The sequence below is a fragment of the Salmo trutta genome, chromosome 34 (genome assembly GCF_901001165.1).
Source record: "Salmo trutta chromosome 34, fSalTru1.1, whole genome shotgun sequence".
Taxonomy (NCBI): domain Eukaryota; kingdom Metazoa; phylum Chordata; class Actinopteri; order Salmoniformes; family Salmonidae; genus Salmo; species Salmo trutta.
The window spans coordinates 25,852,322-25,872,138 of NC_042990.1; the positions used below are offsets into that span (position 1 = coordinate 25,852,322).

At 44.5% G+C, this 19,817-nt stretch overlaps 1 protein-coding gene across 1 annotated transcript in view; it reads left to right on the top strand.

Annotated features, from left to right (window-relative positions):
- Positions 1-13,088, top strand: part of LOC115173914 (zinc finger protein 704) — a 109,608-nt gene extending 96,520 nt beyond the window's left edge. The window contains exons 5-9 of the mRNA XM_029732420.1: positions 5,200-5,300; positions 8,285-8,576; positions 8,830-9,021; positions 9,247-9,344; positions 9,618-13,088. Of these exons, the coding sequence (XP_029588280.1) occupies positions 5,200-5,300; positions 8,285-8,576; positions 8,830-9,021; positions 9,247-9,344; positions 9,618-9,732 (798 nt within the window). The 3' untranslated portion in view covers positions 9,733-13,088. The remainder of the gene's footprint in view (positions 1-5,199; positions 5,301-8,284; positions 8,577-8,829; positions 9,022-9,246; positions 9,345-9,617) is intronic.
- The last annotated feature ends 6,729 nt before the right edge of the window (positions 13,089-19,817 follow it).

Here is a 19,817-nt window from a genome sequence, read left to right on the forward strand (position 1 = left end):
CTCCCCTGCTTCAACTCTCATTTATTTAGTCCGTTGACGGCCACCATTTTGTCACTCTCCTCATTTACGTGAATTAATGACTGAATATTCCCTCCTTTATTTCTCTCCCTCTTTCTTTGTCTCTCATTCTTATCAGGGGAGCGGAATTCTTGGATGCTGAAGCTCTGTTGTGTTGTCTAGCTGTCAATTCCCAGACTATACTCACACACACACCTCCCGCCCTGCGCCTACAGTCATTTATCCTGCTTAATTACTTTACAGCCACACATGAGCCCATCTAACATTGAAATTAATGATTTTAATATCTTCACTGGCAAACATGAAGATTGTCCCTCCATCTTCTCGATCTTTAGAATCAGTATCCAATTAAGAGATGAGCTGTGCTGTGCATCTCCCATCAGACCAATAGGATATCTCTGGTGAGAGACGCACAGCACCGCTCATCTCTTAATTGGATACTGATTCTAAAGAATGAGAGGATGGAGGGAGAGAGAGAGATGGGAGGGTGGTGGAAAGAAAGTTAGAGGGGGTGTGCTGAGAGATGGAGACAGACACATAGAGAATGGTAAAAGGGCAGAGATATTAAGAAAGGGGTAGATAGAGAGCATTGAAGACAGGGGGAGTCTAAATCAGAGTATAGTTTGATTTGAGGACAGCCATGCAACAGTGCTATAAAATATATTCAGATTTGCTTTTAAAGGAGTATTCTGTAAAAGAAGTGTTTAATTTAAGACTAGTCTATTCTATTACATTGTCTATATGTTGTCATTAATAATGAACTGTTCTCAGCTTTGAAGAAAACTATCCACCACAAGAACAGGACCTCTCCTGGAGGGGCACAGAACCTCTCCTGGAGGGGCACAGGACCTCTCCTGGAGGGGCACAGGGTACAGGACCTCTCCTGGAGGGGCACAGGACCTCTCCTGGAGGGGCACAGGACCTCTCCTGGAGGGGCACAGGACCTCTCCTGGAGGGGCACAGGACGTGTCTGTCTGGTGTCTCCCTGTGTTATGTTCCTCTTTCAACTTCTGACTCTCCAATTCTACGTATTGGCTTCAGATACGAGTCTAGTTTTCATTGTTCCCCATATTTTCAGAAAACTTCCCCCAGGTTACATGTGAAATAATCACCCATGACAACTGGAGCCAAGTGTTCTCTTCTTGTCCTCCTCTGAGTCAAACACAATGCTGCTCGTTCACCAGTCTCTCTTTTAATTAACTGTGTGCTGCTGGAATGTGGAACTGCACAGGGGTTTTGTTACCGAAGGACCAACACACACACACACACACACACACACACACACAAGCAGAAGATGATGACGAGTGTATTATTTGGCATCAGGAAGAAAAAATGAAAAAACATCTTCTGTTGTAAATTAAATGAATGCCCTGAACAATGGCCAAATAGACGGCCACCTGACACCCATCATAAAGATCTGTGACGAGGGATCTGAGCATTAAGACACGTCTATCCTCATCAGGCCCAACGGCTTTCAACTGGAGGCATACGCACACACACACACACACGCACAATCTGAAAGGCTGCTGCTCGGAAGCAATTGCTCTCGGAGGGCCATGATGTAATTACGGAGGACCGATAGTGTGAAAAATGGCACAGAGGTGTGTGTGTTGTGTTAGAGAAATGGCACAGCAAAGAGCAGGCCTCCTCCTTCGCTCTCCTCTCACCACCCCGCAAGTTAAACCAGCCTCTCCTCAGCCTCTCCTCAGACTGAATGGGGCAGACAGGTGGGTTGGTGGGAGTCCCTGACCACATGTTAGTTTGACTAATGGAGGATGGGATGAATGGCAGAGCTCTTACCATTCTGTTCTACCCTTTCTCTGTGAGGGAGGTACATTGACACAAAACCCACACACATTCACATACACTACATACACACATACGTGCATACACACAGTGACACAACACAAACACATACGTACACATAACGTGCGCACACACTTTTAAATAATTTGCTGCTGCTACTCTGTTCTTTATTTGACTTGTATAATCTATCCTGATGTCTAGTCACTTTACCCTGCCTTCATGTACATATCTACCTCAAATACCTCGTACCCCTGTATAGTGATCTGGTACTGGTACTAGAGGTCGACCGATTATGATTTTTCAACGCCGATGCCGATTATTGGAGGACCAAAAAGCCAATGCCGATTAATCGGCCTCTCCTTTCCAAGCAAGGAGAGGCGTCACAAAAAACAGAAATAAAGCTAAAATTAAGCACTAACCTTTGATGATCTTCATCAGATGGCACTCATATGACTTCATGTTACACAATACATGTATGTTTTGCTCGATAAAGTTCAGATTTATATCCAAATAACCCATTTTACATTGGCCCGTAATGTTCAGAAATGTTTTTCCTCCAAAAACTTCCGGTGAATGAGCACATCAATTTATAGAAATACTCATCATAAACGTTGATAAAATATTAAACTGTTATTCAAAGAATAATAGATAAACATCTCTTAATGCAACCACTTTGACAGATTTCAAAAAAGCTTCACGGGGAAAGCACACTTTGCAATAATCTGAGTACAGCGCTCAGAAAACAACATCAGGCCATTTTGGAGTCATCTAAAATCATAAATAGCATTATAAATATTCACTTACCTTTGATGATCTTCATCAGAATGCACTCCCAGGGATTCCAGGTCCACAATAAATGTTGTTTTGTTCGATAAAGTCCATCATTTATGTCCAAATACCTCCTTTTTGTTAGCGCGTTCAGTAAGCTACTCCAAATGTAGGAAGCGCGCAGAAATTTCACGACGAAAAGTAAATAAAAGTTATATTTACATTCGTAGAAACATGTCAACCTATGTATAGCATCAATCTTTAGGGCCTTTTTAACATAAATCTTCAATAATATTCCAACCGGACGATTCCAATGTCTTCAAAAATGTAATAGAACACAGCTACCTCTCACGTGAATGCGCGCCACTGAACTCATGTCATTCTCTCAGTCATCTGACTCTTGTTCGCTCTCTGTTCACTGTAGAAGCCTGAAACAATGTTCTAAAGACTGTTGACATCTAGTGGAAACCTTAGGAAGTGCAAAATGAACCCTAAGTCATTGTATAGGCAATCAATTGAAAAAACTACAACCCTCAGATTTCCCACTTCCTGGTTGGATTTTTCTCAGGTTTTTGCCTGCCAAATGAGTTCTGTTATACTCACAGACATCATTCAAACATTCAAATGCATATCCTACCTTCTGAGTCCGAGTAGCAGGCAGTTTAATTTGGGCACGCCTATCATCCGGACGTCAAAATACTGCCCCCTACCCTAAGTTAATTAGTGATTATGTTAAGATTGATTGTTTTTTATAAGATAAGTTTAATGCTAGCTAGCAACTTATCTTGGCTTCTTGCTGCCCTCGCGTAACAGGTAGTCAGCCTGCCATGCAGGCTCCTCGTGGAGTGTAATGTAAGGCAGGTGGTTAGAGCGTTGGACTAGTAACCAGATGGTTGCAAAAACGAATCCCCGAGCTGACAAGGTAAAAATCTGTCGTTCTGCCCCTGAACAAGGCAGTTAACCCACCGTTCCTAGGCCGTCATTGAAAATAAGAATGTGTTCTTAACTGACTTGCCTAATTAAAAACAATTTTTACAAAAAAAATGTTTTTTTTTATCGGCAAATCGGTGTCCAAAAATACCGATTTACCGATTTTGTTATGAAAATTTGATATCGGCCCTAATTAATCGGCCATTCCGATTAATCGGTCGACCTCTAACTGGTACTCCCTGTATATAGCTCCACATTGATCTGGTACTGGTACTCCCTGTATATAGCTCCATATTGATCTGGTAATCCCTGTATATAGCTCCACATTGATCTGGTACTGGTACTCCCTGAATAAAGCTCCACATTGATTTGGTACTGGTACTCCCTGTATATAGCTCCACGTTGATTTGGTACTGGTACTCTCTGTATATAGCTCCACATTGATCTGGTACTGTATATAGCTCCACAGTGATCTGGTACTGATAGTCCCTGTATATAGCTCCATATTGATCTAGTACTCCCTGTATATAGCTCCACATTGATCTGGTACTGGTACTCCCTGTATATAGCTCCATATTGATCTGGTACTCCCTGTATATAGCTCCACATTGATCTGGTACTGGTACTCCCTGTATATAGCTCCACATTGATCTGGTACTCCCTGTATATAGCTCCACATTGATCTGGTACTCCCTGTATATAGCTCCACATTGATCTGGTACTCCCTGTATATGGCTCCACATTGATCTGGTACTGGTACTCTCCCTGTATATAGCTCCACATTGATCTGGTACTGGTAATCCCTGTATATAGCTCCACATTGATCTGGTACTGGTACTCCCTGTATATAGCTCCACATTGATCTGGTACTGGTACTCCCTGTATATAGCTCCACATTGATCTGGTACTGGTACTCCCTGTATATAGCTCCATATTGATCTGGTACTCCCTGTATATAGCTCCATATTGATCTGGTACTCCCTGTATAAAGCTCCACATTGATTTGGTACTGGTACTCCCTGTATATATAGCTCCATATTGATCTGGAACTCCCTGTATATAGCTCCATATTGATCTAGTACTGGTACTCCCTGTATATAGCTCCACATTGATCTGGTACTGGTACTCCCTGTATATAACTCCATATTGATCTGGTACTGGTACTCCCTGTATATAGCTCCATATTGATCTAGTACTCCCTGTATATAGCTCCACATTGATCTGGTACTGGTACTCCCTGTATATAGATCCACATTGATCTGGTACTGGTATTCCCTGTATATAGCTCCATATTGATCTGGTACTGGTACTCCCTGTATATAGCTCCATATTGATCTGGTACTGGTACTCCCTGTATATAGCTCCACATTGATCTAGTACTCCCTGTATATAGCTCCACATTGATCTGGTACTGGTACTCCCTGTATATAGCTCCACATTGATCTGGTACTGGTACTCCCTATATATAGATCCACATTGATCTGGTACTGCTATTCCCTGTATATAGCTCCATTTTTGTGTATTTGATTCCTCTTGTGTTACTATTTCACGGTAAAGCCGACACAAGTTGTATTTGGCGCATGTGACAAATAATATTAGATTTTGAGTGTGTGAGAAAAGGGTGAAGTGTCTGATGTTGAATGTTGTTCTGTCTTTCCTCCTGTGTGTAATGTACAGAACTCCATGAAGGTGATGTTTAAGTGTCTGTGGAAGAACTGTGGGAAGGTTCTGAGCACGGCTGCTGGGATACAGAGACACATCCGGACTGTTCACCTGGGGTAAGACACATACTGTTATACACATAGACATCACTCAGTCACTCACTCTCTCCCTTACACTTTTTTTACTCCTTCTCTCTTTTATCCTCTCTCTGACATATATACAGTACAGGTCAAAAGTTTGGACTTTATTTAATTTTACTATTTTCTACATTGTAGAATAATAGTGAAGACATCAAAACTGAAATAACACATATGGAATCATGTAGTAACCAAAAAAGTGTTAAACAAATCAAAACATATTTTATATTTGAGACTCATCAAAGTATCCACCCTTTGCCTTGACGACAGCTTCATGAGGAAAGCTTTTCCAACAGTCTTGAAGGAGTTCCCACACATGCTGAGCACTTGTTGGCTGCTTTTCCTTCACGTCCGACTCATCCCAAACCATCTCAATTGGGTTGAGGTTGGGTGATTGTGGAGGCCAGGTCATCTGATGCAGCACTCCATCACTCTCCTTCTTGGTCAAATAGCCCTTATCAAAATCAAATCAAACCAAATGTTATTTGTCACATGCGCCGAATACAACAGGCAGTTGTATTACAGTGAAATGCTTACTTACAAGCCCTTAACCAGCAATGCAGTTTTAAGAAAATACCTAAAAAAAAGAAAAGAATTTACGAAAAAGTAAGAGATAACATATTTTTATTTTTTTTAAAGATCAGCAGTAAATAACAATAGCAGGGCTATATACAGGGGGTACCAGTACAGAGTCAATGTGCGGGGGCACTGGTGTCGATAAATTAGATAATTATGTACATGCAGGTAGGGTTGTTAAAGTGGCTATGCATAGATAATAACAGAGAGTAGTAGCAGCGTGGGGGGTGCAAATAGTCTGTGTAGCCATTTGATTAAGCTGTTCAGGAGTCTTATGGCTTGGGGGTAGAAGCTGTTTAGAAGCCTCTTGGACCTAGACTTGGCGCTCCGGTACCACTTGCCGTGCGGTAGCAGAGAGAACAGTCTATGACTGGGGTGGCTGGAGTCTTTGACAATTGTTAGGGCCTTCCTCTGACACCGCCTGGTATAGAAGTCCTGGATGGCAGGACGCTTGGCTGTACGCACTACCCTCTGTAGTGCCTTGCGGTCGGAGGCCGAGCAGTTGGCATACCAGGTAGTGATGCAACCCGTCAGGATGCTATCGATAGTGCAGCTGTAAAATCTTTTGAGGATCTGGAGGTGTGGAAGTGTGTTCTGGGTCATTGTCCTGTTGGGAAAAAAATTACAGTCCCACAAAGTGCAAACCAGATGGGATGGTGGTTTATCACTGCAGAATGCTGTGGTAGCCATGCTGGTTAAGTGTACCTTGAATTCTAAATGAATCAGACCGTCACCGGTAAAACACCATCACACCTCCTTCATCATTCACGGTGGGAACCACACATGCGGAGTTCATTCGTTCACATTCTCTGCGTCTCACAAAGACATGGCTGTTGGAACCAAAAATCTCAAATTTAGACTCATCAGACCAAACGACAGATTTCCACCGGTCTAACGTCCATTGCTAGTGTTTCTTGGCCCAAGCAAGTCTTCTTCTTATTGGTGTCCTTTAGTAGTGGTTTCTTTGCAGCAATTTCAACCATGAAGGCCTGATTCACGCAGTCTCCTCTGAACAGTTGATGTTGAGATGTGTCTGTTACCTGAACTCTGTGAAGCATTTATTTGGGCTGCAATTTCTGAGACTGGTAACTCTAATGAACTTATCCTCTGCAGCAGAGATAACTGTGGCTCTTCCTTTCTTGTGGCGGTCCTCATGAGAGCCAGTTTCATCATAGCGCTTGATGGTTTTTGAGACTGCACTTGAAGAAACTTTCAAAGTTCTTGAAATATTCCGGATTGATTGACCTTAATGTCTTAAAGTAATGATGGACTGTCGTTTCTCTCTGCTTATTTGAGCTGTTCTTGCCATAATATGGACTTGGTCTTTTACCAAATAGGGCGGTCTTCTGTATACCACCCTTACCATGTCACAACACAACTGATTGGCTCAACTGTATTAAGAAGGACATTAATTCCACAAATGAACTCTTAACAAGGCACACCTGTTAAATTGAAATGCATTCCAGGTGACTACCTCATGAAGCTGGTTGAGAGAATGCCAAGAGTGTGCAAAGCTGTCATCAAGGCAAAGGGTGGCTACTTTGAATGATCTCAAATATAACCTGGCTGGCAGCGGTCCAGCTGAACCTTGGGCACCTCCTTTCACTGGGATTGTCATAACACAACAGCAGATTAATCCCTGTGGGATTATCACCATGGTAACATTTTCTCCACTTGGCACAGGGTGACTGGCCAGGGAGAAATGAGGACGGAACAGAACAATGTTATCCCACAGATGACATATTTACACTGACAGTCAATTAAAGCACAATAATAACCACAGTGGTACTCACAACAGAGATACCTTTAAAGACCGCCACCCCTCTTCCCTGACAGACAGAACAGGAGTGTTTGTTTGCCAGGCCTGTGATGGTAAAGTCTACTGTCTGTGCTACAATGGGGATGAGGGTGACATAATGACACCTTTCAGAGCCAGCCCTCCCCATTCGATCTCTGATGAAGTTTGTTCATAAAGAATGATAGAGGCCTCGGGTGGCCAAAAGGCATGTGCAACATCATTGAGGGTTTCCACCATTTTAATGTAGTCAACTGGGTGGGACTTCCAACTTCATTGGCTGATCACTCCTGGTGACCTTGTTGGAGTCATGTCCAACCAGGTCGTCAGGAGGGATCATCCAATCGTGACGAAGAAAATTGTCTACTTCAAAATGGGAAAAAATGATCCATCTCTATGAGTTTGCTTTAGTTTCTCTGTCAATCACTTTTTGAACATGATCAGATTCGGTAGCTCATAACCTGATATTAGTCATGGGACCAGCAATCTGGCCCAATCATCATTTCTCTGTAATGACAAGAGCAGGGCTCATCTAATCCAAGATCAATTCTGATATTAACATCCCTAGTTTTAACCCCTTCCTCTCCCACAGGCGGAACTGTGACTCTGACTGCAGTGACGGAGAGGAGGATTTCTACTACTCAGAGATCAAACTCAACACAGACTCAGTGGCTGACGGTCTGAGCAGCCTGTCCCCCGTCTCTCCCTCCGTGCTCTCCCCCATCTCTCCCCCCCATGACCACCACAGACGACCCCCTGCAGAGGGCAGCAACGGGACCAATGGGAACAAGGATAATCACAGCCACACCCACTCCAACAGCACGCCACTCAGTCGCTCCGCCCCCAGCGCCCTCTACCTCATCCACGCAGAGCACGCCTACCAGGTGAGAAATGCACCCACAAAACTACTGGCCACACCTTCTGATCTCCTCAGTAGCGAAGTGCTTACAGTATTTGCAATACAATTTAATTGATTGAGTGCTTGACTGTCGGTTGGTTGGTTTGATTGTTTGATTGGCGTATTGGTTGATAGGTCCATTGATTGATTGATTGATTTGTTAATTGACTGACTGTGTGGGTGCTTCACACTGGTCTTTAAAGGTGTGACTGACTTGTGGCTGTCCCTCCCCTCCCCAGGCCACAGCTCCAGTCACCATCCCCTTCTCAGGCTCTGGGTCTGGCCCTGGCCCAGGCTCTGCTGCCTCAGGCTCTGCTGCCTCAGGCTCTGCTGCCTCAGGCTCTGCTGCCTCCACCTCCTTCACCCCCAGCAGCAGCTCCACCTTCAGTATCTCCTGGCAGTCACCTCCTGTCACCTTCACTGGCACTGCTGTGAGTAGAAGAAACACACACAAACTTGCACGTACAGGGATTCACACAGTCATACAAAGACACACACACACACACACACACACACACACACACACACACACACACACACAGCCTCTCAAGCATACCAGTGGTTTTCTGTTGTTTTGTGCCTGTATTCAAATTAATGTTCTCTGTCTATTTCTGTGTTCTGATGGCTCTGGTCCTGTTCTGTTTGCCTCTCTCCAGGCATCTCCCACCCACAGTCGGACACAGAGCTTTGGGGAGCAGCGGTCCCAGACAATAGCAGTCCTCTCCTCCCCTCCCAGAGCCACTGGCTCACTCAGGTACCAATGACCTCTACCAGCTGAACTTTTACTGATGACCTCTGAGCTTTGGGCGTCCTGAAATCACAGGAAACCCACGTTGAATCCATATTTAGAGATGGCAACCATGTCTTCCATAGAAATGAAGCAACTTACCAGAACCATGTTTTATGTTTTTCCCACTTGTATAAACTATACATCAATGATCAACATTTTGGATGTTTTCTCTCTCATTATAAACCAGTCAGTGTTAACAAACATATTTGACCATATCTTCATCTCTCCCCTCTCCAGCCGTAAGTCCCGTGGCGAGGGTAAGAAGTGTCGTAAAGTGTACGGAATGGAGAACAGGGACATGTGGTGCACTGCCTGCCGATGGAAGAAAGCCTGCCAGAGATTTACCGACTGAACCAACCAAGTAACCGACCAACCATGAGGGTTTCCCGTGGAAACCAGGGGTGTTCCTTCCTGTTCCCTTCCTACGCATGCGTTGTCACTCCAAAACCAACGTTGTCACACCCCTCTGCAGTCCTGGTCCACTCCACCCTAACCCCTCCTGGGGGTGGAGCCTCCTACTGTTCTGAGTATATCCCAAGCTAACTCCAGCTCCCTCCCAAGACTTCCAACCGGGGAACAAAAATATCCTTGGACTTAATCGTCAGGTCAGCCATGAAGGGACCAGAAAAGAGGCAAATTTTGTCCCAGAACGTCTCAATATTATTTTTTTTTGACTGAGAATGGGCTTTTTTTGCTTTGAGAGAAGGCCATAATAAAAAGAGAGCGGGGAAAAATCATTGTTTCCCATGTAGACTCCTTCTTTCCCCGCTGGCGCGCTCTTTCCATTCTAGCCTGTTTCTTCTACTGGGTGCTCTGGATCTCTACAACCACAGGCCCCCTCTCTTCCCCGTCCTCACCCCAGGGAATGTATCTTGTGTCTGGACCCGGCAGGGGGAGAGGGAGGGGTGGATAGCACCCCCTAGTGGGCTTTAATGGATCAATGCAACAACAGCAAAAATACAAATACACAGTCGGGGTGCAGAACAGACTAACCTTGCCAGCAGCAAACGAGCCCTACATCACAACCACAACACAGGACCACACAGTTTTCTATCTACATTTTATATATATATATATATCCAGTTGACTGAAGCTAAAAAGGGTAATTTTTTTCAGGGAGTGTTGATCAAAAGAAAGGAAACATTTCAATATAGTTATTTACAGTGAGGGTTTTGGTCACATGATATTTACTTGCAACCAAAAAGTTTTTGTTTCTTATGTGCCATTTTCCCTAATGTTGTTATTTCTCTGTATCTATTCTTCTTGTATTGAAAGCACAAAATTAACAGTTTTTGCTCACTAAGAACTCAAAACATTACACCCCTCCCACACACTTTGGGGCAAAACAATCAACCGATTTAAAATGAGGCTGCATACAAGCACCCCTATTCTTCTTCCATCAGGAGTTAGTTCGTATTTCTAACGTTTTGTTTACGGGCGCCATACTTCACCTACAAGATGGAGGGTGTCCGCTCTATTTTCCCTTTCCAATACCAAAAGTGAAGCAAGAACTTTTACTGTGTGTGTGATGTGAATGAACTCTTGTAAAGGCAGTATGTGGCAGTTCCTGTTGGGTCTCACTCTCTCTCACCCTACTCACTCTTGTGTTGACCTTCCAGGTCTGAGAGAATATTGGTGAAGTAGGGATGGTAACACCACCTGTACCATACTGTGGCCGGTCCAGCCCAGACCTCCTTGTTGGAAAATGGGAAGCTTTTTGGGAGATTTCTTTAACTCGGCACACTGCACTCACTCTAGCTCGGCATGCACATCACTCTATGGGCTTCATGAGTAGTAAGAAACTGTGTGATTGATGGGTGGCAGAGGCCGATCCACTGGTGCAGCTACCTGATTGGTTATGTGGACCTGACTGACCCCACCCACTCCACTCCCTCCTGATGAGACTGGCCACCTGGTTGGCTTGGATGCGGGAGGTTGACTCACTTTCAAAGTGACATTACTGTACGTGGTGGATTATGAACTCTGATGGAATCCCTCTGTTGTCACCTAGCTAGTTATCTCTGTTAGCTCAGACACTCTCTTGGCTGTTCTAAGGCTGCGCACCACAAGCCTTCTTCCAAAGTGTGGACTTGTACATTTCCAGTCATGGATTTAACAATGGTGTGAACTCTCTCCAGACAGTTTTTACACCAATCCTATGCTTTTAAATCCATGAATGGGAGTATGCACATTTTTGGGACACAGCCTAAAACTCTTATATGAAGGTCAACATAACAAGGTCAAAGAAGTACACACAAAGAAAGAAGTCAAGACAGTCCAACACCAGCTATATAAAACACTAGTAAACCCACTCTGTTCACAACCCAGCTTCCTCCGTACCTCCTCCGGGATTATATACCCTTTATTTTTCTCAACCCTTTTCTATTTTTGTCTTTTTATCACAATGTTTATGTAGATGGAGCTCTGATTTGTCTGTTTATTAAGTTAAATGTTATCCACTTTAAAGCTAAAAATCTATCCTCCACCCAGTGACGAGTTCAGTATAACGCCAAGAAGGGTGACCATAGATTAAGTGTTGTATCATTCATTCACGTGTAGGCTAAACCAATGTTGTAAACATGGTATGACCTAGGTCGCACATTCAAAGTCATTGTGCTTTTATATTATGTCATTGGAGTTTCTGCAAGATTGAACTATATTTAGATCAGTGATGGGCAACTGGTGGCCCACTGCCCCCCTTTTGAAGGCCCCCGGATACAAAATCTTCTCTCACCCAATAGCAAAACGTGTAGAATTGCAGGAAATTAGATGCAAAACAGCAAAATCTTCTCTCGCCCCATGGCAAAATGTGTAGAATTGCACGAAACTAACATAAAAAAAATCTCTCTCCTCTGTCAAGAATGTTTTGCTTGCGGTGTGGGGGTATGGATGTGTGTACGCAGACCCCCCCACCGTCATCAACGTTGCCCATCCCTGATCCAGATGATCTAAAACTGCCATTTTATTATGCCAACGGATTGTTGTTTAAAAAAGATGCTTAAAGAAGAGTACATGTTTAAATGTAAAATGTAACGGAGGAACAGATGGATCTGGCTGTTCTACTGCTAAAGGAAGACCGTGGTTATTGTAACCGTGTAACTCTTAGGAAAGTACTGTCAGCTTGTTTTGTTACAGTAGGTGAACCCCACAATCTAATACCCAAATGCTCTCTCACACACACACACACTGTAACCCTCTATAATATCTATCTGCCAGTGTCATTTAGCAGTTGGAGAAAGACACCTGATTAAAAACATTTGTCTTATTTCCAATACCCAATACCATTCTCTTCAACCTTATAAAGTTGTCATACGCGCAATTAGCTTGACGTGTGTGTGTGCGCCTTTAGGCTAGTGTGTGGGCCCGTGCCCCCCCGGGAATCCATTGTTTTATCTCCAACTCCATGCCCTGTTACTTACACTGTGGTGCTTTTTAAAATTGTGTTCAATAAGCGGTATCCCTGTTATTAGAAATATCATTCTAGAGATGGCATTCTAGATTCTATTTCTATGTCCCCATTGTTGTGTGGAGATTGTGTCAGCCTCTACAGGGCTGAGGCTGGGTTACTTAGTGGTGCTGTGCACTCAGGTAGCAGGGGGGTGCTACTTTTGTCCAATGCGATTTCACAATAATGTCCTATGGCCTCTGTTACACTGTAGTAGAACATGAAAATAAAAACACCTGCCTCGAGGCAAATCTCTCTCAACAGAGAACTTGGTGTGTCGTCACCAACACTGTCGTTTTTCCTCTCCTATCGCGTTATATTATGTACCGTATCAACGTGCTGTAGCTTATCTCAGTAGATATCAACCAACCAGATTCCAATTCTACCAGATTCAGTGCTGAACATAGTGGAAATACAAGCTAAAATGTTGTTCACGTGTAATAGATAATGATATTTTTAAATACATCATATAGCTACAGTGTTATTGAGTTAAGACGGGTTTTAATCCAGTTCTTGTATAAAAGGTACATCCACCCGATAAGCCTACATTACATTGCCTTTCTGAAACGTACACTTTTCAGCTAGTTGTGGTAACTGTGTTTAACTGTCATGCAACTGAAGAAACTAGGATATAATGTATGGTCCACCTGATTTCTCTAAAGGCGTCAGGTTCAATGATATCATCCGTTATTTACATCTGTCAGTACAACGGAACAGAAGGGAGCTGAATGGATGGAATCTGAGGGAATAGTCATAATAGAATGATTTGTTTGCTTTATTCAGTTGGCCCTGAGAAATGGCATCCCACTATGAACAAGTGTTAGAGAAGTCAGGTGTGTTCAGTAGGACGCAATGTTTTGGAATGTTCAGATAGCAATATGTTATGTAGAAGAAATATGCCTCTGACATGTAGAATAAGGAAGCACATTGGCTCTATTCATGGCATTTCTATCTGCAACATTAGAAAACATTGGGCAACTGAACATGGCCTGTAGGAGTTCCCTGTAGTGGCTAAGTGGGTGACATGAATACATATTAGGAACATGGGGATGTGGAGTGAATCAGTGGTGGGTAGATCATAAAGGTCTTTTGTTGTCTTGTGTTTATAGGCTGCTGCTCCTGCCGTTAAGGGGTTGGGCTCCCTGCTGATTTAGAACTGATTAAAACAAGGCAGCAGCATTCAAATGATGGAAGCGTGACATCAAGCTAGCACGAGTTATGATGAGGAGGATCCCCAACATAGCAAACGAACATGTACACGGATACATACAGGGTACCCGGATACATACAGGGTACCCAGATACATACAGGGTACCCAGATACATACAGGGTACCCAGATACATACAGAGTACCCAGATACATACAGGGTACCCAGATACATACAGGGTACCCAGATACATACAGGGTACCCAGATACATACAGGGTAACCAGATACATACAGGGTACCCAGATACATACAGGGTACCCAGATACATACAGGGTACCCACATACATACATACATACATACATACATACATACATACATACATACATACATACATACATACATACATGTACGCACGCATACAGAATACATACATACATACATACGTACGTACATAGTACACAGATACATACAGTACATTGTCTCTCACTACCAGCGATCTCCCCATGCTGAGGGCAGTGTGATGGATTCTGAGGCTATGGGCTGAAATTAGTTACAGTTCAAGTTTTGTAACAAAGTCTAAAGAGAAGTTTGTGCATAGTTTAGATAAGCTAAGTGGTCTTTACAATGTCCATATGTTCAGTGATATTCCAGCCGTACCCAGTTAGCCCTATCCTGGATCTGACCTTCAAACCACTTCTTTTTAGCCAGGTAGTTAGTGCTATCACCTGGCAGGGGTCTTCCCTCTGGCCTTCTAGGGCTTTTGTATCTGCCCCTCACTCCGTCCCTCTCTTCTCTCCCAAGCTCTGTCACTCTCTCTTCCCTCCCTAGCACCTTGCCTAGCTCCGTCACTCTCTCCTCCCTTCCTAGTTCTGGCACTCTCTCATCTGTCCCTAGCACCGTCACTCTCCCTAGCTCCGTCCCTCTCTCCCTAGCTCCGTCCCTCTCTCCTCTCTCCCTAGCTCCGTCCCTCTCTCCTCTGTCCTGAGCTCCGTCCCTCTCTCCTCCCTCCCTAGCTCCGTCCCTCTCCTCTGTCCTGAGCTCCGTCCCTCTCTCCTCCCTCCCTAGCTCCGTCCCTCTCCTCTGTCCCGAGCTCTGTCCCTCTCCTCTCTCCCTAGCTCCGTCCCTCTCCTCTGTCCTGAGCTCCGTCCCTCTCTCCTCCCTCCCTAGCTCCGTCCCTCTCCTCTGTCCCGAGCTCCGTCCCTCTCCTCTGTCCTGAGCTCCGTCCCTCTCTCCTCCCTCCCTAGCTCCGTCCCTCTCTCCCGAGCTCTGTCCCTAGCTCCGTCCCTCTCTCACTAGCTCCGTCCCTCTGTCCCTCGCTCCGTCCCTCTGTCCCTCGCTCCGTCCCTCTGTCCCTAGCTCTGTCCCTCTGTCCGGCGCTCTGTCCCTCTTCTCTGACACTGGGTTCATTGTGCTCCTCAGAGGTATTGCTCAAAAATAAGCCAATGGCGTGGGCTAGGCTGGGCTGAACAGAGACCCACTGCACTGGCACAACACTGTGTGTATGTGTCTTGGTTAAATGGACCGCAAAGCAATGAAGAGGTGATTTATTGGCCACACACACGCCCGAGCGCACACACACACAGCACAACTTTAAAGTAAAGGAAATCATAAAAAAATTGCTGATGTATTTTTCATAAATGATACAAGATGACCACCTGTAACAAACAAGTACAAAGGTTATTTAAGAGAGTAGGCTGCTAGTTATCAGAATAGTCATGGGAATATGGCTTGTATTGTACGAGCACAACCAGAAGGACAATAACAACACATTCTAACAGCTAACAGGACTTCCACCAACAAACCATGAGAGCAGGTTATGTCTGTCTGGTCCCTCCCACTGTGTTAGTGGGGTTGGATAGTATTGTTGTGTTCCGGGGTTTGGGGAGTGAGGGCTGTCCCTCTGACTGCTTTCAGGAATGTTAAGTCGTGTGAAATAGAGGATGGTTTTTCATGGGAACCTGGAGTGTGACTGTGCCTTGGTGAGTTTGAGTAGGATTTTGACTCTGGGTGTGTAGAGACACAGCTATGATGGAATGTCTCCAGCCTCCTCTTGTCTGGGTTCTTTATTCCATCTTCATTCAAATGATGAAAATGTACTAATAAGTTCAGGGGCCACTTTTGGCCCCCATGGGAGTGCAAGGCTAGAGTGACTGCGTCCTTTCTCTTTCATGCTGTGGATTGAAAGAGGTAGGACATTTTCTTTTTAGGGCAAGGAAGGATTGATTTTTGGATCTTCAGATGCTTTTTATAAACAGTTTTTATGTACTTTTCTGTCTGTGTGGTCCTTTCTTTCTGCTTTTCCAAACATGTATTTGCCCTTGAATAAGGGCTTGTAGTTAGAATGAATTGATATGAGATTGAAGAATTACAATCATGATGGAAAAGGCTTACTCTTTAATGTAAATGTTTGGGAAATCAGGGATGTGTTGAATCAGTAAGATGACCCATTCAGAGACTCAACAACACTACTGCTGCACCACGGGGGTGCAGGTCTTCGTTGTATTGTTGGACTTCTTCCACATGCTCACACCACACCATTCCTCTGTGACCTGCAATCAACTAAAAGTTGCCAGCAGCCACAGTGCAATAGCTGACCACTTCAGAATCAGCAGGAGGCAGCATTTTGATCAGACCAACTAATGTGACCCAAAATGGGCACCTCAACCCCGCAACTTCCAAACTAGGAGCATTTATTAGTGGAAGGAGCTTTGTCTAACGTTCTATTCGGTGCACAAATACTTGTTTTCTTCCCAGAAAAGGGGAGAACTTCTCTGTAAATGGATCATCTCACTGCCTTGTCCTTCACCTACTATAACCATGTTAACCTCAACCAATTTAATGACTGTCGCACTGGATTTTTACACTTTTTCAATAGGTCTATATACTCTATGATGATCTAACTGTATTTTGTAATACTGCATGTGCATGCAAAGCTTCTGAGAAATGACTTTATCAATGTGTATATTGTTGTGTTGTCCATGTAGAGGGCAGGCAGGTTGCCATTACCATGGAGGGAGAGTAACTGCTTCAAAAGTCCTCCAAATATTGGCAGTAGTGCTAGTGTTCTCCTGCCACTGTCCCAGTTAACCCTCTTCCTGCTATTCTCTGGTCTGTTCCACTGACCTCATGGCACTCTATTCCCTACAGTGCACTACTACGTTACATATGTAGTTCAATAGTATCTAGGTCTATGGGCGTCTCTGTCTCTCTCTCTCTCTGCCTCTCTGTGTCTCTCTCTTTCTCTCTGTGTGTGTGTGTGTCGCTATATTAGTCTCTCTCTGTATGTGGTTACTCCTGAGAGTCTGGTGGTTTGATGTGATTGGCAGGTCAGCTTAATAGAAGTAGTGTGCTACATTTTACAGCTGACCATGCCAACCAGACGGTTCTGTGGATCCTCTCTTTCTCTCTGTCTCCCTCCCTCTCTCTCTGGCCCCATCCTAACCATAGCGGCATGTGTACATAGCCAATCATCTTTTATAGCCGAATGGCTCCAGTAAAACCAATATGGATATTGTAGAAAAGGGCAGGTTGATGCTGATGCTTAAGCTATGCTGGCACACATCCAGGATGTGTAAAATGGGCCATTATTCTGCTAGAATGCATTTTCTACGAGGACACAACCACCTGGCCTGCATGACACACATACTGTATATCTAGGCAACAACCGTCTCTCTGCCCGCTCTAGACCCAATTAGTGCTTTTTGATATATTTTCTTTAAGCTTTGCATGTAAATATGTTGTTTGGTAGGAAGGAGGTTGCTTTACACTGCAGTTACCAGGTTGTACAGTATTGAACACATATACTTTATCAGTGACCCACCTGAATGAATATGGTTCTATTAGTTAAAGTATACTGTGTGTAGAGCAGACACTGGTCAAATATATTATGTCAGATGCCTTTAAAGGGATGTTCTTGAGCTGTGCTGAACACATGAAACCAATGGAATAGTCCCAAAAGTGCAAACTCCAAGCTAATTCAAGTGTGCCTTGGAGTAGGTCTAGGGAATAGGGAGAGATACGTATTTGACCCAGGTCTGTGTGTCGAGGGAAAGTCCGGATGCGTCCTAAACACGTGCCACTGACTGATTTGAAGCGTGCTGGTGCAGTCTGAGTCTGTAGAGGGGCCCTCTGCCCAGCAATCAGCAGCAGCTACCAAAGCCCCCAACCAGAGACCCATGTCGTCATAAAGGGATGGATCCCATGACAACCACAGTACATACAGTAATGTATAATAATGTAGGTTACATGGTGGTGTCAGGCACAGGAATGGGGCACCCCCTGGAGGAGGAGAATATTTAGTCATGTTGGGATATGGGATTCCATTGCTCTGTAGGGCCGTCTACATCTCAAACACTGTCAACTCAACACAGGACTACTCTGACGTCACACCACCAACCTCCCAGACACAACATCATTATAGTGATGTGCTACATATATCGTCTTGTATCCTCGGGGTCAGAGAGTTGGGCCAGTAACCGAAAGTTTCGAATGAAAAATCTGTCGGATGTTGCCCTTGAGCAAGGCACTTAACCCTATTTGCTACAGGGGTGCTGTACTACTATGACTGACCCTGTTAAACAACGCAAATGTATTTTATTTATATATATATCTTTATATTATCCAGATCACATGACGCTACAGTATGTGTGAGTAACGGAGAGGCTGTGGAGTGAATTACTCCAGTCATGTCCGCAGCTAGCTAGACATATGACATATGCTGCTCTCGTTCTTTCCAAGACGGGGCCATGAGCTCACAGGTAGAAACCAGAGAGTGAGTTCTGTGAACCACTGCCAGGGTGTAATGTGTTGTTTCTATCAGCAGCCTTCACTGTGTCTGAGGCTACAGAGACCTATTAAATCATTTCAGATCCATAAATAGTCCTGCATTCTCATATCACATCTCATATTGACATAGTTATATACCTTAATCCATCCCTGTTGCTCTGCATGCCAGGCCTAAGACAACAACCCTGTTATGATAAATACAGGCAGACAGAACTAATCAAACAATCCCTCTCTGTTATCCTAATGATATAGCAGGGCTCAAGGGAAGACATGGAGGCGTGTAGTTTAGTCTGTTAAACCGATGGATCAGGCTTGTGGTGGCAGATGCATGTTATGTCTAGCTTAAGCTTTAGGGTGTACGGATGCCTTGGTGGGGTGTACGGATGCCTTGGTGGGGTGTACGGATACCTTGGTGGGGTGTACGGATGCCTTGGTGGGGTGTAGGAATGCCTTGGTGGGGTGTACGGATACCTTGGTGGGGTGTACGGATGCCTTGGTGGGGTGTATGCGTGTGCGCAGCTCCTTGTGGAGCCACACAAGCAAGGAGCATTGTTGTGGCGGTGCTTATCTGGGCTCCTCACAAGCTGAGGGCTCATCTGCTGGTCTCTGAGGAGAGGAGCTGCTGGCTTGCTGCATATGTTTAAGGCACTGGAGCAGGACGACAGTAGAATAGAGCAGCATCGAGGAGAGGAGTGGAGACTGGATTTGGTTTCGGTGTCAGTGAGAACCACAAGGGAAGGAGAGTGTAGTGTGTTTTTATGTGTGTTGTCACACACACAGACCCATTTTTGAAAGATTGACTAACTCACGGTACGAGGTGACTTAAGGTCCATCTGGTTGTGGTAATTCTTCATAAGAATCACTGTGGTCCATAAAATCAATAGCTTCCCCACATGAGGAGGCTGAAGCCCTTCTCTGGTTTAATGATGGCAGACAGACAGACGCAGGGGAGAGGCTGTGGTGACATCATCAGATAGTAGTTGTATCAATCTCCATAAGTCCCCATATTCTCATCATGTAAACTCCATTTGTGTCTTGTCCACAAATATCCATGTTT